This window comes from Ahaetulla prasina, chromosome 1 (genome assembly GCF_028640845.1).
Source record: "Ahaetulla prasina isolate Xishuangbanna chromosome 1, ASM2864084v1, whole genome shotgun sequence".
Lineage (NCBI taxonomy): Eukaryota > Metazoa > Chordata > Lepidosauria > Squamata > Colubridae > Ahaetulla > Ahaetulla prasina.
In genome coordinates this window covers 284,044,804-284,069,127 of record NC_080539.1, presented here as the reverse complement: position 1 = coordinate 284,069,127, position 24,324 = coordinate 284,044,804, and the positions used below count along the sequence as shown (strand labels likewise).

General features: G+C 43.8%; 1 protein-coding gene across 2 annotated transcripts in view; it reads right to left on the bottom strand.

Moving 5' to 3' along the window:
• The window catches only part of TPCN2 (two pore segment channel 2), a 53,123-nt gene that overhangs the window by 5,376 nt on the left and 23,423 nt on the right, over positions 1-24,324 (bottom strand). For both annotated transcript variants that reach the window (XM_058161395.1, XM_058161403.1), the window contains 12 exons: positions 22,178-22,275; positions 21,683-21,764; positions 21,484-21,570; positions 20,454-20,573; positions 19,341-19,400; positions 19,122-19,250; positions 17,958-18,007; positions 15,918-16,017; positions 15,736-15,807; positions 11,015-11,088; positions 1,503-1,578; positions 960-1,042 (listed from right to left, as the gene is read on the bottom strand). In XM_058161395.1, the coding sequence (XP_058017378.1) occupies positions 960-1,042; positions 1,503-1,578; positions 11,015-11,088; positions 15,736-15,807; positions 15,918-16,017; positions 17,958-18,007; positions 19,122-19,250; positions 19,341-19,400; positions 20,454-20,573; positions 21,484-21,570; positions 21,683-21,764; positions 22,178-22,275 (1,031 nt within the window). The remainder of the gene's footprint in view (positions 1-959; positions 1,043-1,502; positions 1,579-11,014; positions 11,089-15,735; positions 15,808-15,917; positions 16,018-17,957; positions 18,008-19,121; positions 19,251-19,340; positions 19,401-20,453; positions 20,574-21,483; positions 21,571-21,682; positions 21,765-22,177; positions 22,276-24,324) is intronic.

Here is a 24,324-nt window from a genome sequence, read left to right as displayed (position 1 = left end):
GCTCATATGTTCTAATCTAATTAAGATCATTATCATTTCTAGATTTTGCAGTTTATGTATCATATCTCACTTTTTTAAAAAAAATATCATCTATACCTCTCTTGCTATAAAAGGTAAAGGTTCCCCTCACACATATGTGCTAGTCGTTCCTGACTCTAGGGGGCGGTGCTCATCTCTGTTTCAAAGCCGAGGAGCCAGCACTGTCCGAAGACGTCTCCGTGGTTATGTGGCCAGCATGACTCAATGCCAAAGGCACAAGGAACACTTGTTACCTTCCCACCAAAGTGGTCCCTATTTTTCTACTGGCATTTTTTACCTGCTTTCAAACTGAAAGGTTGGCAAAAGCTGGGACAAGGAACGGGAGCTCACCCTGTTAAGCGGCACTAGGGATTCGAACCGCTGAACTGCTGACCTTTCGATCAACATGCTCAGCGTCTTAGCCCCTGAGCTACTGCGTCCCCTTCTCTTGCTATACTAGCTTATTATTGCTGATTGATGGTTTATCCTGGCAGTGCTCCAAAACACGCAACCAACGTGTTCCCACTCTATTTTTCACTTTGTCTGAGAGCATAAAACTAATAGAAGAGAATATTTACAGCTCAGAGTTCATCTGTATGGTCCCTAGCACTTTATGAGCTTGGTTGTTGTTTTTTACAGACATTTCACTACCCAACTAGGTAACATCATCAGTACTAGGAGGGAGTGGGGTTTGCTGAGTATCAAGGACCATACATTGTAAAACGAACAACAATGATGAGTCTGCCGTGTAATAGGCATCCTGGTTTTGCTGCTTCTGCATAGACCAAGGAAGCAACAAAACAGAGTATATGGTACAAGATAAAGGGCAGGTTTTTTTTAAAAAAAAAATCAAGACTGTCTGATAACCTTGGATAAGTTCATGTCTGAATTAGGTTACCAAATGCATTGCAAAAAGCATAGCTTTTTAGTTCATTACTCACGGAGATGTATATCTGGAATATGCCTCCAAGAAAACCTGCCAGTTGTTCACAACCATCACATCCCACAAAGTCACTAGTGCTGCCTATATTAGGGACAAGAAAAATAGTTGTAGTGCACATTAACCTATTACGAGAATTTCAGAATATATAAGAGAAAACTTGGAGCTACCAAGCCAACAAACTAGAGAAGAGAAGAGAAGAGAAGAGAAGAGAAGAGAAGAGAAGAGAAGAGAAGAGAAGAGAAGAGAAGAGAATTCTTTATTGGCCAAGACAATTCTTTATTGGACACACAATAAATTTGTCTCCAAACTCTCATTATACATAAAATCTGTAAGTGATAAATCATAATTATAAGCATCATAAAAATACAATCATCATAAATCATAAAATACAACACTTAGTGATAGAATCAACATAAATCGTACTAGGAAACTAAATAAAACAATATAAATCGTAAAGATGCAAGCAATGAAATTATAGCCATAAGCAGAAAAGGAGATAGTAATTAAAGCAACTAATTAATGCACATTGAGTAATACTCACAGCAAAATCATCAAAGTTGTTTGGCCAATACTCCAGTTGTTCAAAAGTGCCACACTTGAAAGTTGTATTAACAAAGCTATAATGGAATAATAAACAACTAGAAGTTATTTCATCACTGTATACAATGTGGCCCTGCACAGATCAAATATTAAATTAGCTGATTCTTTTATCACAAGTATACTTTTAGATTTCTTAAAATGAAGAGGAAAATTAAATCTGGAGATTTTAAATGTTAAAGATGTAGACAGGACCAAAAAAAAAGAATAAGATGCTTCAGAGCTAAAGGAATATAGTGAAAAGATAAACAGTCAGCCAGATGTTGAAGCAGAAGCATTAACTTTCAATTCAAGAAATACAGATATTCCTCAAATTACAACTCCAACTGGGACTGGAATTTCTGTTGTAAGTCGTAAATTGAATTGGCCCGATTTTTATGATGGTTGTTCATGGAGTTGTTAAATGGATCCAACTTCCCCAATGGACATTTTTGGCCGAAAATTGGCAGAAAAAGATTACAAATCACGTGATTGCAGGATGCTGCAACTGTGTTGTGACCCAGGTTCCTGGACCCGGACTCCTGGACTCGGATGATTCAGAAAGTGAGGGAGAAGACCTGGCCAGCCCTGCTTCTCTTGAGCCCTTTCCCTCCCTGGCACCCACTCAAAGGGATGGGGAGGGGCCGGCACAGCCTGATTCCATGGAGCCTCCTTCTGATTTGGCAACGCCCCAAGAACAGTTTTGGAGCGATGCAAGGTCACGTAGACGTAATCGTCGTGCGCAGCAGCGGAAGAGTTGGGACAAAGCCAAGTCATAATTGTCATGCAGTGACATCTGCAGAGACTATAAATAGGAGGCGGGACTTCCTGGTTTTTTGTCTTGGACAAAGTAATGAGTTGGCGCGAGCTAATGAATTGGCGCGAGCTAACTATTTCAATGGAGGGAAGAATATATTCGTGAGTAATTCTGGCCTTATCTATAATTTCCTCGTTATCTCCAGAAACTTGGCAGGCCCGTGGGTAGACGTGGCCAGGACATGTATCTATGTAAATAAAAGGAAAAAAAAGGAAGGCCTCTGACGGACTCTTTGCTGGGAGTATTGGGGGAAGGAAACAGAACATTTTGTCCAAGACCTGACAAAAACATCTTCCACCAAAGATGGATCAGCAGCAGGTACAGCAGCAGTTAGAGCAGCTACAAGCAGCTAATCAACAGCTCCAGCAGCAAGTGGCTCACTTGGCAGGCCAACTTGCTGCCAGGAATGTGCCTGCAGCCCCCCCCATCCTCCCACTCCTCCTCCTCGTCGCAAGTGCCCGATAACCGTGCCGGATAAGTTTTCTGGGCAGCCTGAGATGTTCCCGACCTTCTTGGGACAGTGCCAGCTCTACATGGCTATGAGGCCAGAGGATTTCCCAGACGACCGGGCTAAGGTGGCCTTCGTGATTAACCTTCTTTCCGGCTCGGCTGCTCGATGGGCCACGCCCCTCTTGCTCCAGGACAGCCCCTGCTGGCGGACCAACAGCGTTTTGGCAGCACCTCGCACCATGTATGAGGACCCGTTCGAATGCTGGCGGCAACCAGGCGCCTTAAGGAACTCAGTCAAGGGAAACGCCCCTGCAGGAGTACATCGCGAATTTCGTCTTTTGTGCCAGGACTCTGACTGGAATGATGCAGCGCTGGTGGGCCAGCGTTCAGGAGGGACTCTCAGAGGAATTGCAAGGCGAGCTGGCCCGCGTGGGCGCGCGGACCCTCGACAACTTGGTGCCCTTTGTCTCCGCCTCGATGCCCGTCTGCAACGGCGACCGTCCCGTCGCACCCCGGGACCCTCCGTCGACATCTGCCCCACTTCCTGCACCACCAGCACCCAGGGTCGCCCACGTTTTGTAACCGCTGCGGAAGAGCCCATGGAGTTGGGAGCGGCCAGATCTCGCCTGACAGCCCAGGAGCGGAACCGGAGGCGCCAAGGGGGATTGTGCCTGTACTGTGGGGGGCCCGGCCACCTCGCTGCCTCTTGCCCCAGAAAGCGGTGGGGCACGCACGCCGGTCCCGAATCACAGCGTGACCAATCGGGAAGCGGGCAGGCCCGACCTCGGGAAACCCTAGGTCGGGCACGTACTAAGCCCCACTGGGCGTTGCGGAAGTAGACTCTGGGCCCCCTCGGCATCTGATTCTGGACACACGGATATGGTTGGGGAACCAGTCGGACGGGCTCCAGGCGCATGCGCTGGTGGACTCAGGGGCCACAACAAACTTTATGGACCAGGCCTTTGTGACCCAGTTTGCGGTCCCCGTGGTTCCGGTGGACCCTCCGATGCGGTAGAGACAATTGATGGGCGAGAACTGGTGTCCGGCCCCATTAAATTGCCACCCAGCCTTTGCGCCTGGCTATTGGGGACCATGAGGAGGCGATCCAGTTTTATGTCACGGCGGACCTTCATTTTCCTTGGTCCTTGGGTTGGCCTGGCGGACCCACGATCCTCAGGTGGCCTGGTCGCGAACACCATCTCTTTCCCGAGTCTGCAGTGCGTCGATCACATCCGCCACACCTGTGCCGGCCAGAACGTCCCCACCGCTGCCATCACCTTGCCTCCTGAGCTGACGGACTTCGCCCGGCGTGTTCAGCGAGAAGGAGGCGGACCGACTACCCGCGCCGGCCCCTCGATTGCCCGTGGACCTTCTGCCCAACGCACCACTGCCTGTGGGACGCCTGTATTCCATGTCGGGCCGAGTTGGCGCCCTCAGGGACTTCCTGGACAAAAACCTGGCCCGAGGGTTCATCCGGCCTTCAAAGTCCCCTCTCTCGGCCCCGGTCCTCTTCGTGAAGAAGAAGACAGGGGACTTGCGCCTATGCTGTGATTACCGCCGGCTAAACGCCATTACGGTGCGGAATCGCTACCCCCTGCCGCTCATCCCGGAGCTACTGGAGAGGTTGCGGGAGGCCACGATCTTCACCAAGCTCGATCTCCGGGGGGCCTACAACCTGGTGCGGATGCGAGAAGGAGACGAATGGAAGACGGCATTCGGCACCCGATACGGACACTACGAATACACTGTCATGCCATTTGGGTTGACCAATGCTCCCGCCGTTTTTCAGCACTTCATGAACGACGTGTTCCGAGACATGTTGGATCGGTTCGTGGTTATCTACCTCGACGACATCCTGATTTACTCCCGGTCCAGGGAAAGCCACCTTCGACACGTCAGTCTGGTTCTGCAACGCTATGGAGCAACAACTCAATGCGGCTGGAGAAATCGTCTTCTTCCGGACTTCCATAGAATTCCTCGGGCATATCATCTCGCCCGAGGGCATAGCCATGGACCCATGTAAAGTAGAAGCTTTGTGTAGCTGGGAAGCCCCTCGTCGGGTGAAGGATGTTCAGCGCTTGCTGGGCTTCGCCAACTACTACCGGACCTTCATCCCGGGCTTTGCCACACTGACAGCTCCACTTACCCAGCTCCTCAGGAAGAAGGTTGCGTTCCGGTGGGGTCCCCCGCAGCAAGAAGCATTCACAGCCCTCAAGAAAGCCTTCGTCACAGAACCCGTCCTGAGGCATCCCGACCCGCTCCGGCCTTTTGTGGTGAAACAGGCGCGTCCAATGTGGCTCTGGGGCGGTGCTGCTACAGGCTCCGGCGAATGGTGGCACACTTTTCCCTCGCTTACTACTCCCGGAAACTCAATCCTTCCGGCGCAACTACACTATCTGGGAAAAGAGTTGCTGGCTATCAAGGCTGCATTCGAGGCTTGGCGACACCATCTGGAGGGCCCGACATCAGGTGGAGGTCGAGCGGACCATCGGAATCTCGAGCACCTCACCACAGCTCGGAAGTTGAACCAGCGGCAGATCCGGTGGTCGTTGTTTTGCCGGTTCAACTTCGCGTGACCTACATTCCCAGCGGTCACAACCGGGCGGATGCCCTGTCCGCAAGCCAGAGTACCTCTGCGCCAGGACCCCCTTCCTCCACGGACAGTGCTGCGGCAGAAGCCTTGGCGCAGCACGGAGCCAGTGGACTTGCGGGCCCAGGTGCGAGGCGCAGCGCCAGGGCGCCTGGTCGCAGCAAAGGAGGCGGAGGTGGGCCCCGTCTCCTTGGACCTTGGAGGAGGACTTACTCAAGTTTGAGGCGATTATATGTGCCCACAGGACCACTCCGAGCCCTCGTCATGACCCAGTGCCACGACAACCCTGCAGCAGGACATTTTGGGTTCTTCAAGACCCTCCACCTGGTGACACGGACCTTTTGGTGGCCCAGTGCGGCATGATATACATGCCTACGTGACATCCTGCGTACCGTGCCGGCAAGCCAAGACCGCCACGGGGCCCTCCCGGCTCCTCCAGCCCTTGCCGACACCCGACAGACCCTGGGCGATCTCTATGGACTTCCTGACAGACCTGCCGCCGTCCTCTGGGTTCACCACGGTGCTGGTGGTGGTGGACATGCTCACCAAGATGGCACACTTCATCCCATGCCGCGGACTGCCCACAGCCGCAAAAGCAGCCCGTCTCTTTCTGCAGCACATCTTCCGCCTCCATGGTCTACCGGACAGGGTGGTTTCGGACCGGAGTTCAGTTCACAGCCCGCTTCTGGAAGAGCCTGATGGCGCGTTGGAGGTGCAGGTGTGTCTGTCGTCATCGCACCATCCGGAGACCGGCGGGGTACAGAGAAGGTCATCGGTATACTGGAACAGTATCTCCGTTGCTTCATCAACCAGCAACAGGACAACTGGGCGACTACCTGTCCCTGGCGGAGTTTGCTTTTAACAACTCTCAGCACACCTCTACTCAGATGACCCGTTCTTTGCCAATGTGGGGTACCATCCACGGCTCTTCCTCTGGCACCACGGACTCTCCTGTTCCCGAACGCAGACCTTCCTGACGGAATTGCATGCGGTCCAACAGTTGGTACGTCAGCAGCTGAATCGGGCAAGGAGGATTACAAGCGGTCCGCCGACCGCTCCCGGCGAACGCGCCCCGCTGGCAGTTGGAGACCGGTGTGGCTCTCCACCAAACACCTCCCGTCCGACCGCCCGGTAAAGTTGGACCACCGATTCATCGGCCCGTTCCCTGTCGAGGCAGTCATCAACCCGGTAGCCTACCGACTGACCCTGCCACGATCCATGCGGATCCACCCGTTTTCACGGTCCCTTCTGGTTCCTGAGGCCACACGAGTCCCCTTCGGTGCCCAACAGCACCCGTCACTGTCGCCGAGGACGGATCGGAGGAATCTGAAGTCCACAGCGTCACGAGACTCCCGCTGGCTGAAGGTCGTTTCAATATTTGATCGCGTGGAAGGGATACGGGACTGATTTCTCCTGGGTAGATGCCTCCGGCGTTCATGCCCTGACCTGGTGCAGGCCTTCCATGAGCAGAACCCAGCCCGACCGCATCCCGATCGTCAGCCCGGGGAAGGGCCCTGCGGTGAGGATAGTGTTGTGACCCAGGTTCCTGGACCCGGACTCCTGGACTCGGATGATTCAGAAAGTGAGGAGAAGACCTGGCCAGCCCTGCTTCTCTTGAGCCCTTTCCCTCCCTGGCACCCACTCAAAGGGATGGGGAGGGGCCGGCACAGCCTGATTCCATGGAGCCTCCTTCTGATTTGGCAACGCCCCAAGAACAGTTTTGGAGCGATGCAAGGTCACGTAGACGTAATCGCCGTGCGCAGCAGCGGAAGAGTTGGGACAAAGCCAAGTCATAATTGTCATGCAGTGACATCTGCAGAGACTATAAATAGAGGCGGGACTTCCTGGTTTTTGTCTTGGACAAAGTAATGAGTTGGCGAGCTAATGAATTGGCGAGCTAACTATTTCAATGGAGGGAAGAATATATTCGTGAGTAATTCTGGCCTTATCTATAATTTCCTCGTTATCTCCAGAAACTTGGCAGGCCCGTGGGTAGACGTGGCCAGGACATGTATCTATGTAAATAAAAGGGGGAAAAAAGGAAGGCCTCTGACGGACTCTTTGCTGGGAGTATTGGGGGAAGGGAAACAGAACAAACTGGTCGTAAATGCAAGCCAGTTGTTAAACGCCTGAACTGCGATCACGTGACGGTGAGGGTAGTGTGAAGGGTCATCGTTAAATGAACTGTCGGTAAGTTGAGGACAGCCTGTAGCAGGGACTTAAACTAGAAATCCTTCAGTTCAGAATCCTTTCCTCTGCAAGAACTCCATTCTAAAGACACTATCTTAAAAGAAGAAGAAGAAAATATATATCTCTACCCAAATTCAGTGATTTTTCTTCATTATGATGAAATTATAAGCTTGACTTTCAAGCACAGTTGAAATCTTAGAAACACTATTGTTAAAGATTCTTCCACAAGAGAGCAAACTGGCCCACGATAGCAATAAATTCCTCTTTCCATGCTTCCATATATTTGGACTAATATAACCAGCTCGCCAGAAATATATCCGTTAGCAATGTAGACCTCATGCTGAAGTTTTGAAGTAAACCCAGTGCAAAACTGAGGATTATTCTTGCACCTCTGGTTCAAATGGGAGAAAAATGAAGAGTCTTTGCCAATGCTGGTGAACCTTTTCAGCACTGCGTGCTGAAATATTTTTATTTATTTATTTATTTATTTACATTTATATCCCACCCTTCTCCGAAGACTCAGGGTGGCTTACATTGTGTAAGGCAATAGTCTCATCCTATTTGTATATTTATATACAAAATCAACTTATTGCCCCCCCCAACAATCTGGGTCCTCATTTTACCTACCTTATAAAGGATGGAAGGCTGAGTCAACAATAGAAGCGGGCGCAGGCGTGCAGGGGAGCACCAGAAACCGGAAAACCTGCTCCCTAGTGTGCATGTGCGCACCAAAAAACTGAGCTTCCAGTTTCTGGCATGCGCATGTGTGCCGGTCACCTGGTCTTCCAATTTCTGGTGCGCATGTGCACGCAATGACCATCTGGCCGGCGCACATGCGTGCGCTAGAAACTGAAAGCTCAGCTTCCAAGCGAGCGCATGCGCACCAGGGAGCTGCTCTTCCGGTTTCCGGCACACCCATGTGCACGAGACCAGCAGGCCGGTGCGCATGTGCACGCCAGAACCCGGAAGAGCAACAGGCAACGGCTGGCGTGCTCAGAGAGATGGCTTTATGTGCCACTTCCGGCACACATGCCATAGATTTGCCATCACAGGCCTAGACCAGTGATGAAGAACCTTTTTGGCATTGAGTTCCTAAACTGGAATGTGTGCACAACTGTGCACACTGGAGCACCGGAAACCCGAAAACCGAATAGTCTAGGCCTGCATAAGCGCATGGGCACTGGCCATCTGGTCTTCGGGCTTCCAATGCTTTGGTACGCATGAAGACCAAATCAAAAGAGCAGCTGGCGATGGCACGCATGCCCACAGAAAGGGCTCTGTGTGCCACCTCTGGCATGTGAGTCATAGGTTCGCCATCATGGGTCTATGCCATGCCACACTCCCAAAATACTTTCCAAAGCTCAGCGCTATAGAGAAGTTGAGCTTCTTATCTTCTGAAATATTTCTACATTTGGGATCAAGGAGGACCTTCTTGCTAATGTTTTTTCCTGCTGTCCATCACCACTAGTCCTAGCGATGGCTCAACAAAGAAATAGCCTCTGCCCTGCTATCCTGCATCAAAGGCAGCTAATGTGCCACCACTCTCCCTCTTACAAGCTAGAAGAATCAGAATCAGAATCGAGCTGAAAGGGACTTTGGAGATCTTCTAGTCCAGCCCCCTGCTCAAGCCGAGCAAGAGGTCCTATAGGAGGAGTTGCACTGATAAAGGGCAACAGAAGCATGTGTACTGGAAGGTGCTGAAAAAGGAAGTGGAGGTTCACATGTTCAAGAGGCAGTAGAGAGAAGCAACTGTACAAATCCACATTAGTACATGGGGAACAGGCTTAACATATCAGATAGGCTGGCAGACTGGCAATGATGTGGGGTAGTAGAAAAGTGTTTTCTAGGCTCATTTATAATGACAGGTAAATGTCAGTGGCAAATACAGTACCGGTAGTCCTCAGCATATGACCACAACTGACCCCAAAATTTCTATTGCTAAGTGAGACAGTTGCTAAGTGAGTTTTCCCCCATTTTACGACCTTTCTCGCCACAGTTGTTAAGTGAATCCCGGCAGTTGTTAAGTCAGTAACATGGTTGCAAAGTGAATCGGGCTTCCTCATTGACTTTGCCTGTGAAAGGTCGCAAAAGGAGATACCTGACCCTGGGGCACTGCAACTGTCATAAACATGAGTCCGTTGCCAAGCGTCTGAGTTTTGATCTGGTGATCATGGGGATGCTGCAATGCTCATAAGTGTGAAAAACAGTCACAAGTCCCTTTTGTCAGTGTCGTTGTAACTTCAAACGGTCACTAAATGAACCGTCGTAAGTGGAGGACTATCTTTATTATAGAAATTTGTCAGCTTCAAAGTTTAATCAATGCTTTACAGATAATTATTCCTAGAAACAGTATTTCTGAAATTTCTAGAAATATCTAGGATGATTTTAATTTAAAAAAATCCCTCTTTCTCTGTAGCCTTATATAGGTAGTTCTCAGCGTACAACCATTTGTTTAACAGCCATTCAAAGTTACAACAGCACTGAAACAGTGACTTACAACCGGTCCTCATACGCACAACCATGGCAGCATCTCAATGGTCACATGATCAACATCGAGGCGATTGGCAACTGGCCTTTATTTATGACAGTTGCCGTGTTCCAGGGTCATGTGATCTCCATTTGCAATCTTCCCTGTTGGTTTCAACAAACCAAATTAAAGGGGAAAGCTAGATTCACTTATTATTATTTTTTATTTACATTTATATCCTGCCCTTCTCCGAAGAATCAGGGCGGCTTACATTGTGTAAGGCAATAGTCTCATTCTATTTGTATATTTACAAAGTCAACTTATTGCCCCCCCAACAATCTGGGTCCTCATTTTATCTACCTTATAAAGGATGGAAGGCTGAGTCAACCTTGGGCCTGGTGGGACTAGAACCTGCAGTAATTGCAGGCAGCTGTGTTTTTAATAACAGGCTATCTTACAGCCTGAGCCACCCACGGCCCTTAATGAATATGTTTTACTAAACAACCAAGGTGGGAACTGTGACAAAAAATGTAAAATCGAGTGAGACTCACTGAACAACCACTTTGCTTACCAATGGAAGTTTCAGACCAGGGGTGGGTTCTACTTACCTTTACTACTGGTTCGCAACGGGACCGCGCGTGCACATGCGCAGAAGCTTCTGCGCATTCGCAGATCACCCATGATGATGTCGTGGCAGGTGGGTGGAGCCTCCCACCAGTTTTACTACCGGTTTTATAGAACCGGACTGAACCAGGAGCAACCCACCACTGTTTCAAATTATGGTCGTAAATTGAGAACTATCTTAGAAATTAGCCTAATTTGCACAAGGAACATCAGAATTGGGTTCTTATTATTGGGTTCTAATTTAGCAGTTTTACAGATCTATTTCCATGCTGTACGCAGACCAACTGTATCTTCTGGCCTTCTTGCAAGCAGGAATGGCATGCTGGCTTCCCATCTTACCTGACATTGCCCATGGGAGTAATGGCGCCTCCAAACAGCTCCATGCCAATTATTGCAAATGCATAGAAAGCCACCTGTGAAATAAAAGTTGACATGATACTGAAGTCAACTGAGAACGTTGCAACAACACAGTGTAAGTTTCATTTAGTAATAAATCAGAAGTGTGGATTATTGTTGAATTCTGACTTCTCCTCCCCCGTTGTTTAAGCTTACACTACTGTCTGCATCATACTTCCAGGAGAGTGACCCCATGATTTGATGTTCATTCATCTACGTGAATAGAGTTGCATTATTTTTTTTGTTCAGAGCTATCAGCAGACTGCACAAGAATGTTTGCTGTAAACCACTGCAAACTGCTCTGGAAAAAACAGCAACTGGTAAATCCAGGGATATGCTTTATTTCTGGCTTGCCTTGTTACCTGGACTTATCCACAGTCAAGCTTGTATTTTCCAGGAACAAAAGGAGAATTTTTAACTTTGAATTATAAAAATAGAGTGGGAATGAAGATAGCAAATATACAAAAGACTCTTGTTTGGCTGTTTTAAAAGTAGATACAGACACTCCAGAAAATTTAAATCCTCCTCCTATTTATATGCTTTCTAACCCTGTAATGCTCTTCCTAATATTATAACAGCTTATCCACTCACATTGCTTCGGGGGCCTCAGCCAAATATCCCAATAACCTAAACTTTCCACTGCTATTCCTATAAATACAGCCTGTACACTGAGGTAGGCTGCAGTGCTTCTGCACATAATAGATGTTCCTTCAAACAATTAATTACTTCACTGTGATTCTCATTACCCTGATTTGCAGATGGGCACTAAGTACTTTCTGGCAGAAAAGCATCATAACATCTGTATGTGATTTTTTTTTAAAAATGTCAACTTCCTTTTATAAAAATGATCACATAAATGCTTTCAAATGTTATCTATGGGGCCACTCTTTTTAAAGGAACGAACAGAGTATCACAGCAAATCTAACGGCGTCCCTTAGAATAGAGTCAACATGCGGCATACACAAATTGTATGTGTATGCCTCCTTTTCTCATACACACATGTTATTTCTGGCCTTGCTTTAAGGAAAATAAACATTTCAGTGAGCCTGGGAAAATTGTTAGTATTTATGACTCTGTTATGGAAAAATCCCATGAAATATCTGCCAAACTATTTAAAAGATTTTAATTGCACTGGATTATTTTCAACCTGCAATGCATAAACCTGCCAACAGGTGGGGCTCTCCTCCTTGTGATAATCATAGAAAGTCAAATTAATTATTAAGACCCATTCTAAATCTGAATGATAATATTTCTACTCTAGAATCTCTTTCTAAAGCAGGAATAGCATGCAAAATCTAACCATGACCTAACCATGGCTACACTATTAGGAAAGGATAACAGTATTATACATCTAAATCCATGAAGTAATAATCACTGTGGATTAATGCAAAGGAGACCAAATATTCTAGAAAGAAATTTTCTCCTCTTCCATAGTATAACAGTTGTTGAGGGACTTATGGTTTCTTGACGCCTAACCTTTCAGCAATCTAGCAGTAGAATGAATAGAATACATCATGCAACTATTTTTGTGAGATGGGCAACTATATAGATTTGATTAATACATAAATAAATAAAATGCTTTCTTTTGCCCAATTCGTAGGGACCAACAATTAAATGTTCAGCTCATTGACTCCTTTATGAATTTTTGGATTGTCGCAACAGTTATTATATGAAAATAATTTAATAAATACCACTTTAATAAATAACACAAATAACAATAACATCAATAACAATAATGGACTGTTGTTGATAATAACGGATCGGAAGTCAATACTGACCACTTTGAAATATAACTGATCCTGATTATAATTCAAAGGATCCATTAATAATGCAAGTATCATCAGAGATAAGGAGATGACGAAGTAGGAGAAACAAATTCAGGTATTAATCTTTAAAGATGATTCTCAGAAAGGCCACAAGTGAACAGAAAAAGTTAAGGATAGGAACTATTTAACTGAGACCATAACTGCTGATAGAATTAGAATGATTCTCTTTCTCCCTCTGTTGCAACCTGATGGAATTGTCCAATAACATTTACTATATAACATCCAATAGAACGGGGGTCTCCAACCTTGGCAACTTGAAAACTTGTGGACTTCAACTCCCAGAATTCCTCAGCCAGCAAAGCCAGCAAAGACTCTGGGTCACTCCAAGGTAAGAGATATCAGAATCTAACTGATCTTTGCTAATCTCAGAATATTAAAAGTACTTGGATAAGAGAGTACAGGAAATCCCACAGCCATACACATGACTAAGTAAAAGAAAACATTCTGGTAAACTACTACCACAAGTTCCCAAACAAATCACATGGACCTGTCCATGTAGTCATCAAGAGATAAGCATCTTTGCAGGGAGTCCTTGACTTATGACTGTTTAACAGCAGTTCAAAGTTACAGTGACCTTGGGAAGTGTAACTTATAACCTGTCCATGTGCAGAAATGGATAGATTGACATTGAAAATTAAGCAGAAAGAGAATGTAGAATATGATCAAACATGGAATTTATTTTACCAATGGTGGGAAAAAAGGGGTGGAGATTAAGAATGTAATTTGTATTGTTAAGCAAATTAAATACCCAGACAACACGATGTTTATTAAGTACTAACAAATGTATTTAATAGAAAATCAATTAAATTAAATTAAATTAAATATTTTTTTTTTAAAAAAACTTACAACCGGTCTTGAAACCTACAACAGTTGCAACATCCCTGCAATCATGTGATCGCAATTTGGGTCTTGGCCACTGGCTCTCATTTATGTCAGTCGCAGCATCTTGCGGTCACGTGATTGTGACTTGCAACCTTCCCAGCGAGCTTCTGACAAGCCAACTCAATTGGGGGAGCGGGATTCATTTAACAAATGATGAATCGCTTAACGATCCAGGATTCACTTAACAACTATGATAAAAATGGCTGGAAAATCAGGTCCTGTCAGAGTTTATGACTGTTCTGATTTATGATGGAAATTCCAATCCCAATTGTGGTCTTAAGTTGAGGACTGCTTATACTTTAATTATTATTTTTTTCTTTTGAGAAAGAGAGAGCTAAAAACAGAGTGTCAGTCTGTCTGTTGATATAGTGATTAAAGACACCAAGCTGGAAATCAGGAGACTGTGAATTATAGTTCTGCCTTAGTCACAAAGCCAGATATAGTGATTCTGGATCAGTCACACTCTCCTCAACAATAGAAGGCAATGACAAACCACTTCCAAAACTGTTGGGAACTACAGAGACCTGTCCAGTACAGTAGTTGGTAGGACCTAAGACTGTTCCAAAGATGTGCATGCAAACACACACACATACACAAATACTGTTCACATACACAAATACCTAAGACTGTTCCAAAGATGTGCTTGCAAACACACACACATACACAAATACTGTATGAATAATTTGGTACATTGAAAATTTGAACATAGCACACACTTTATTTAAATTCTTATATGGCTCCTACCTTTTTCATAGCTGAGTATCTTGGGGAGAGCAGATAAATAAGACTGGGGAAAGATTCCCCATTAGTTTTCGATTTAAAATAATAATTAAAAAAACCCTAAAAGCAAGCAGCACCCTAGAACTGAATTTTTTGAGATGTTATGAGGATCTCAGTCGCCCTTGAATTTCTCTGGTTCCCAAACATTGTCTAAATATCAATAAGCATTTTCCTTCTTTGATTTCTTTTTTTTAAAAATCACAAAATATTTTTCTCCATTCCTGAAATACTCCTGAAATGTGTAGAAGGCATGCAAGTGTAGCTTTCCCCACTGACACCAAGTCTATTAACTCTGCAGGACTCATTTATCCTCACTGTGCAAAACACCGTTCCTTAAAAACAGCCCCATTAAAGACTCCAACCAGCATGAAACAAACAAAATGTTAAAAAGCTATGGTATTTACAATATGTACTTACTTACCAAGCACATAAAAATTAAAGTAACCAAAATATCTTTACAATCTCCAAGGCATTCACAACTTTTGAGCACCCCTAAGGTTTGAAAACCAAATGTTGATAACATGCCCTAAACAGCCTTTGTGGGTATCACTGTATCCCTCCAGCTATAATGTCTTCTGATGATATTCTACATAGCAATTTACGTTTGCCTGAATACTTTAACAGGAATACAAGAGAGAAAGGAAAAGTGGAAAATATGAAAGGCATCATTTGTCTGTGAAAATATCCCTGCATCTAAAAATATCCTCTTTCTCTGGGAAGTACTTTTTCGAAGTATGCCTTTCATTCACTCCCTCCACCCCCAAGACTAGGTATATACTGGTATAGATTACACTCTCTTTAGCTGACCAATTAGTTTTACATGAGTCAGCTGCTGTTAGTATTCCATAGATCCTGGAAGCTCACAGCTCATTCTTAGTCCATGTCTTTTTTTAATTTTATTTTTTTACAATAGATTCATGCCTATAAACCTAGGGAGGTCCCATCCAGATAAAGCTATTGTTATCTTTGTTCTGTGTGCTTGATCAAGTTCAGTATTAAGACAAAAAAAAGAGATAGAAAGATAGAGTGGATGGGCAGCCCCTAAAAAAAAAACCCAACTACATTTGATTTATTTCCTTTCCACAAATTGCCAATATTTCTTGACAAAAATTATTTCATAGACAACGGAATAAACAAAGATACACAAATCAATCTTCTTCTTGTATTTTTACTTACCACCAAAATTCCTGCAAAGGTTCTTATGTTTTTCACTAGATCCAGAAGTGTACTGGCAACTAAAGACATGAACTTTGGAGTGGGGGGGAGAAAAGAATTATTAGTGTGTTTATTTTTTGGCATTCTTTAGTCTTAAGAGAGAAAAGCAAAATTATTATTTTTTTTTTTAAAAATGTAATTACTGTAATGTTTGGGATGATCCGTAAAAATCTGAACACAATAAGCATATTTGCTAGACGAACCATGTCCCATAGAGATAGCAAGCCCAACATTTCGGGTCTCCTAGAAAAACAGAAAAAGATATTTGATTTGCAGAGGGCAAAACAAGAGGAGCAACCAGCAGCATTAAAACTATCAGATCACAACACCTTTAAAACTGTTGCAAATATGTGTAAACTCCATCTTTTATATTTAATCTTGAAATGATGACAACAAAATCATTCAAGAATGGAGACTAATGGTTAAGATTCAGGCTATTATTTATTTATTTATTTATTTAATCAAATTTGTATACCGCCCTATCTCCCAAGGGACTCAGGGCGGTTCACAGGCAAATAAAAACATATAAATACAAATTAAGATCACAATTAAAAAACTTATTCTAAAGCCAAATTAATTAAAAATGATATAAATACTAAAACCAATTAAAATCAACCTAAATTTAAAATCTAGTCCAGTCCTGCGCAAATGAATAAATGTGTTTTAAGCTCACGACGGAAGGTTCGGAGGTCCGGAAGTTGACGAAGTCCTGGGGGGAGTTCGTTCCAGAGGGTGGGAGCCCCCACAGAGAAGGCCCTTCCCCTGGGTGTCGCCAGACGACACTGCCTAGCTGACGGCACCCTGAGGAGTCCCTCTCTGTGAGAGCGCACGGGTCGGTGAGAGGTATTCGGTAGCAGCAGGCGGTCCCGTAAGTAACCCGGCCCTATGCCATGGAGCGCTTTAAAGATGGTTACCAAAACCTTGAAGCGCACCCGGAAGGCCACAGGTAGCCAGTGCAGTCTGCGCAGGATAGGTGTCACACGAGCCACGGGGCTCCTCTATCACCAGCAGCCGCATTCTGAACTAACTGCAGTCTCCGGATGCCCTTCAAGGGGAGCCCCATGTAGAGAGCATTGCAGTAATCCAGGCGAGACGTCACGAGGGCGTGAGTGACCGTGCATAGGGCATCCCGGTCTAGAAAGAGGCGCAACTGGCGCACCAGGCGAACCTGGTAAAAAGCTCTCCTGGAGACGGCCATCAAATGATCTTCAAAAGACAGCCATTCATCCAGGAGGACGCCTAAGTTGCGCACCCTCTCCATCGGGGCCAATGACTCGCCTCCAACAGTCAGCCGTGGACTCAGCTGACTGTACCGGGATGCCGGCATCCACAGCCACTCTGTCTTGGAGGGATTGAGCTTCAGCCTGTTTCTCCCCATCCAGACCCGTACGGCTTCCAGACACCGGGACAGCACTTCGATAGCTTCGTTGGGGTGGCCTGGTGTGGAAAAGTACAGCTGAGTGTCATCCGCGTACAGCTGGTACCTCACACCGAAGCCACTGATGATCTCACCCAGCGGCTTCATATAGATGTTGAACAGAAGGGGCGAGAGAATCGACCCCTGCGGCACCCCACAAGTGAGGCGCCTCGGAGCCGACCTCTGCCCCCCTGTCAACACCGTCTGCGACCGATCGGAGAGATAGGAGGAGAACCACCGATGAACGGTGCCTCCCACTCCCAACCCCTCCAACCGGCGCAGCAGGATACCATGGTCGATGGTATCAAAAGCCGCTGAGAGGTCTAATAGGACCAGGGCAGAGGAACAACCCCTATCCCTGGCATATTATGTATGGTCTTGGATTTTCCCTTTTTTTTTCAACATCTGGCATGGCTAAAATTATGTTTTGGTTAGTTAAAAGAACAACCACATCTATACAACTTTTATTTTTTTACTCCTTTTTATAAAGCTTCCTTACCGAGACATGCAATATAAATGCTATGTGGCAAAATCCCAATATTGTAGTCTTTTGTCTGTAGAAACATAGATCTTATATTCACACCCTTTTAAAAGAGTACCTTGATACTTCCAAATAACTGAATCAGTCAGAAAAAAAATCATTTTACACAATGTAAGAAACAGCTTCTGCTTTTGAGTTTTCCACTCCAATATTCCAACAGAACATAATCAGCTGTTACTAGAAACACTGCTGCAGATACCAATTCCAAAGTAACCAAACACATACCAGCCTGGATGAGGAAACCCATATACAGCAAATGTGGACACCTCCAAAACCTTTGAGAAGAGAAGAAGTAAAAAGTAAAAATTATAACTGATTGGGGTATAGCAGGTCCATCTGTCAGCAAAAACACGCAAAGCTAGCAAAATGATTTCCTATCTCAGCAGCATCCGCAATGACCCCCCAATGTTGTTCAAGAGCTGGGAAGAGATGTAGGGGGAAGGCAGCAAAAGGATGCGAGGAAGAAGAGATTAAGAAGGCCATTTATTCATCATTGGGTGAGATCATTCATTAGACAATATTATTCAAGTATAACATGGGAAAAGGAAAGGAACAATATCTAAGCTCAACAAGTTTTTAATTCAGAAGGAAGGCAATTCTGAATTTAAGATGAGCACCACCACCTCTTCCATAGGATTAGACAGGGTAAAAGTGGTAAACACAAATAAAATCCTATAGTTTGCCCATTTTAACTCCCAACTTCCACTAAAATCATTCCTGGACATGTGTGTATGTCTGCATGTGTGCATGCAGGCATCCTAGCCAGAAATGAAATTAAAAATAAGGGCAATGCTAGGCAAAATACCAAATTAATTGTCATTCAATTAATGAGTGCTAAATACAGTTAACTTCTCAGCAAACATCTCATTTGAATAATGTCAAATATCTCGTTTGAAGAGTGAGTTGATCCACATCTACCTAGCTTCACAGACAACTATATATGTACATATATAACTAGACACACACACATACACACACCCCACTCTCTTATTTAAAAACCATAGTGGCACAGTGGTTAGAATGCAGTACTGCAGGCTACTTCTGCTGACTGCCGGCAGTTCAGCAGTTCGATTCTCACAAGCTCAAGACTGATTCAGCCTTCCATCCTTCTGAGGCCGGTAAAATGAGGAACCAGATGGGGGACTCTAAAGCACTGTGAAGCAGTAAATAAGCCTAAATGCTATTGCTATTTGCACACATATAAAGAACGACAGACACACCCACTTAGAAAAAAGGAAACCATGGCCTCAGAAGAGATAAAGAGGTTTTCATAAAGCTCAAAGGAATATCTTTATGAGCTTTCTTCAAAAAAAGAAAAGCACTTCTTGAAAACTCTTCTGGAAGAACTATTATGTAAAAGCAGAATGGAAATAATTCCATGACACTTACCATCAGAACCAAAGTCAGAAGTCCATCAAATATGTTGCTTGGATAGGATAAATATCTTTTTAATCCCAAGGCCACTAATTTCAGCAATATTTCCAGAAGGTAGTAAAAAATAAAGAAACAGTTTGTAACCTTGAAAAAAGAGAGTGAAAGTGCAATTAAAATCAGAGCTTTTAGAGAATAACAAGAACAGGGTATCTCACGGGAATAGATGGGTCTTACCCCTAAAAAAAAGTCATCTCGCAGAGCAGGTGGCTTATCTGCATCTATTACCATGACTCCCTAGAAAGGAAAATGTTCACAGGTTATCAGAGGCAAAACAATTGTGGTACATTATAAATAATGCATCTAGAACAGGGGTGTCAAACTCACGTCATCGTCACGTGACGTATCAGGACTTTTTCCCCTTTCGCTAAACCAGGGGTGGGCGTGGCCAGCACGTGACGGCCCACGGGCCATGAGTTTGACACCCCGATCTAGAACATATAAAGTAGTCATGAAAAATTACAGTCTATGAAAAATATTAGTCAACCAACTGATTACTGTTTGTTAGATACAAAGTTATAACATTTGCATGCCAATCAATTCTCCAGGTTTTCTAAGCTAATTTCACCAGTCCTATATGAACTAATCACTGAGCTGCCTTTTATTTGACTCCTAAAATAATCTAATGGTGCAATCAATGGCTTATAGAAAAATATCCCCCAGGCCTATAACATTCAGGAACACAGTGCTACGCTACCCCCACAATGTCCTGCTTATATACAATTGTAAACATGAATATCAGCAAAGCCTTTGGATAAAATATCTGACTATTTTACTTACTCTTTTCATGTATCCAAATTATGTTTATACTTTTACCTGTTATCTTATATATGATTGACAACAATAAATAAATAAATAAAAATAAATAAAATCTAGGTTCAAATCCTGATTTATCATGAAGCATCTAAGATACAGCAGGGCAGTTGAATAGCCTCACCCTAATCTATCTCACAGAGTTTGTGAAAATAAAATAAAAGACATAGGACCAGCCATCAGCTTTTTGCAAGAAAAGAGAACAGATAAGCATTGTATTAATTATAATTCCTTTTTTAAGCTATCTGATATGGCTTCAGATCATTGTTTCAATCTTCTGCTTGTGGTGTAAACCATGGGTGCTGGAACTTTAATCTAGAACTCCTGTATTCTTCAGTGGACAGATGAAGCTAACTTACATAAAATGGTTAGAGATTTCTTAATACCTTAAAAACTTTTCTTAAGTATTTTTCTTACATACAATATGGAAAGAACGTTACTCACAAAGAGAAGACTCGAATGAGACCATATACTTACACATACACAGGAAATATTAGCTAGTGCTACAACGTTTCCTAAATACCCAAAATAGTGATGGCCAAAGATCAACTGAACTTCTTGTAAGAATGGTGACTGATAATCTGGTTTGGGAGGACGCTAAAAAGAAAGCAGAATAAGAAAGTCAATCAAGAACCATTTTCACAGGATGCCTTTAAGAAAATGTGGCCTTGGGATATTGTCTGAAAAGGGCATAACCTTTCATCAGCTTGATGCACATCCCTGAGTAATGTCTGCTATTGAAAGCACTACAGGTAGTCCTCAACTTACGCCTATAATAGATGCCCAAAATTTATGTTGCTAAGTGAGACATTTGTTAACTGAGTTTTACCTCATTCTATCACCTTTCTTGCCACGTTTGTTAAGTGAATCACTGTAAGTTAGAAGTTAAGTAAATCCCCCTTCCCCATTGACTTTGCTTGTCAGAAGGTCACAAAAGGTGATTATGTCATCCTGGGACATTACAACCACCACAAGTATGAGTCAGCTGCCAAGGTTTTTAATTTTGATCACATGATCATGGGTCGTCATGTGGAAAACGGTCATAAGTCACTTTACGTTCACTAAATGAACTGATGTGAACACTAGCTACATATATGATTCTCCTTAAGTTTATGCTCTCTTTAAAGGCTTGAGGGCCTGGATACCATGACAGTGGCAGAAATATATATATATATATATACACACACACACACACACACACACACACACACTCTTACATACATATATGCAGGTTTTGGTATGTTCGGGTCTTTTCCCGTGTAAGGTTGAGAGTATTTAGGCAACGTTTCGACGAGGTCTCACTCATCATTTTCAGGCTTCAGCTTCGTGCTTCTGGGAGCAATACTTAAAAGCATAGCAGCTACAGGACAGGTACCAGTGTAAAATCTGTCCAGTTTCTTGATATTGCCAGGAATTGTTTTTCCATTTCATTACATATCTATATAGATTCAAGTATTTATAGCTCACAGGTTTATACAAACCACATCAGCAATAGCTAGTCTCATACCTCTTTAACTTTATGCTTGTCAAGTTCATCAAACAGTGTCTGAAACTGAGTAGCTGACAGCCCTCCTGGGGGACAAGATTCCAGCTTCTACACATGGGATAGAAACAGGTATCTATCACACAGATTTCATGGGTTGGTAAAAACAGTATCTTTAAAACAAACTAAAGTAACACATACTTAACAAAAAATGATGTCCTACCCTAATGATTGCTTCTTTGCAATAGGAATCCATTTTTACTTTCTGAAGGACTTGAAGAAGAGCTTCAGATTGGACACTCAAGCTAGGAAACCAAAAGCAGAATATATGGAAAGGTGGACACTCAAGCTAGGAAAGTAAAAGCCACATGAAGCCTTCTGCTCTCCAGCCTTCACACAAACATACCTTGTGCATAATTAGGCACAATTACTAATTAATATTTAACACCGCACAGTACTTGAGCAAAATGGTTCAGTTGAGATCGGCATATATGGGACTGATTGGGGTAGACTGTAGGGATGACAGCAAAATATAATTTTATCGTATTTTATTTATCTATATATTAAATTATTGTATTTTATTCCAATTTCATTTTCATGTTTTTATTGGATTTTAGTAATAATTTGTATCTGGAACTCTGCCCTTTGATACGGCCCAAGGGCTAATCAATAAAGTAAACTAATTTTCCACCAGTTCTTTAAGATGTCTTTCACTTACATATTTTTATTGATCGTAGTCTCTTTCAAAGAACAAAGAACTTCAAAGGCAGCCCGGATTCCCAAGCGTCTCCGGAAAAGCGATGACTGAACCGATTTCTAAATAAATGTATGAAAGAAAAGCCCATCCAAATTAATAGCAGAAAGATACAGACAACTAGTCCAATAGATAGGCCATTACTGTGAAAGATAAAGTTACAAATTGTTTTAAAGCAGCAATTATTGAAACCCAAGGATATGAATCTTGGTTTTTGCCAGAAGTACAAAATCAGGATGGCCAGAAAGGAAATTAATATTACCCAACTATATATTTTTTCAAATTTCTCAATATCAATTCAAAGGAATTATGAATACGGATCTCAGAAAAAGAAGCCACTTTCTGACATACTGAGAAGCCAAAGGTAGATATTCCCCCTTTTGCTCTATTCCCCCTTTTTGTGGTACCCAAAGACCAACACTCAACAACTAATGTCCAAGACATAGAGGCTAACGAAAAGCAAAGGAAGGACATATAAGCCGTGTGACAGATTAAAACATGGAAAAATGTTTACACTGCCTATTCAAAGGAAAAAGTTCAGTCCATATACTGGAAATGTCATAAGTATAGCATAGGGCCAGTGATTAATGAAAGATTAACTTGTTTCCATTAACCAAAGTTTATCCAATATTAAAAAAAAAAATGTGGACGTGTGGTGGCCTGTCAGTCACCAGCCTCTCCAGCAGCCAGATCAGAGGAGGAGGAGGAGGAGGAGGAGGAGTCAGGGTCAACATCAGGGCAACCTGGGCGCTCCGATGGGGAAGAGGGAATGGAGCTGGCAGACAGAGAGACAGAGGCAGAGCCTGGGCCATCCATCAGCCCTCATATTGAGTGTCAACAGCCCCCAGGTCTGGTGGAAGAAGAAGAAGAAGAGGAATAGCTAGGTTGATGAAGAAGAAGAGGAATAGCTAGGTTGAGTGCCTGACGCATGGCTGCGCAGAAGGCAGAGAAGGGAAGAGCAGTAGAAAGCCATGGGCCAATCCTGGGGAAGGAAGAGCCACTGCTGCGAACGAGGCTTCACCCTAGCTCTGGGGATAAAAGGCAGTGCGCAGAGATGAATAGCTGTGGCGTCAACTATTCATCTTCCAGCCGGAAGGACTTGTTAACTTGTGAGACAAACTTTTTGCCGGAACTGCCAGCATTCTTAATAAAGGAAGCTTTTGAGTTCAAGTCAGAGAGTTTGCTATGTTTGGGGAGCTGGGTCAGAACAGGAAGTTGAAGAAAACATTGTACTGCATACAGACAGGAAACCCATCGGATTATTTCATACAATGAGGAAACATTTTTGATAATTGTAATACAAAGGGACAATATGTATGACATAGTTAAGACCTTGCAGAGGAAACTCTTTTTGTGCATGTTTATATAGGCTTTCACTAAATGTAATTCTGTTGGAATACATGTTAGAATGTATTTGTATTGCAACTGATCGGTCTCATTCAAGACAATGATGAATCTGCATACAGACGGGAGATTGAACGACTAGCTGTAGAAATGGTGGTAGACTTTAGGAGAAACCCTCCCATACTTCCACCTCTTACAATACTAGACAACACAGTATCAACAGTAGAGACCTTCAAATTTCTAGGTTCTACCATTTTGCAAGATCTAAAATGGACAGCTAACAACAAAAACGTCATCAAAAAAGCACAACAAAGAATGTTATTTCTGCGCCAACTCGGAAAGTTCAAACTGCCCAAGGAGTTGCTGGTACAGTTCTACAGAGGAATTATTGAGTCTATCATCTGCACCTCTATAACTCTCTGGTTTGGTTCTGCAACCCAACAAGACAGACACAGATTTCAGAGGATAATTAGAACTGCAGAAAAAACAATTGCTACCAACCTGCCTTCCACTGAGAACCTGTATACTGCACGAGTCAAAAAGAGAGCTGTGAATTATTTACAGACCCTTCACATCCTGGACATAAACTGTTTCAACTCCTACCCTCAAAATGACGCTACAGAGCACTGCACACCAGAACAACTAGACACAAGAAGAGTTTTTCCCCGAACGCCATCACTCTGCTAACAAATAATTCCTTCAACACTGTCAAACTAGTTACTAAGTCTGCATTACTATTAATCTTCTCACTGTTCCCATCACCCATC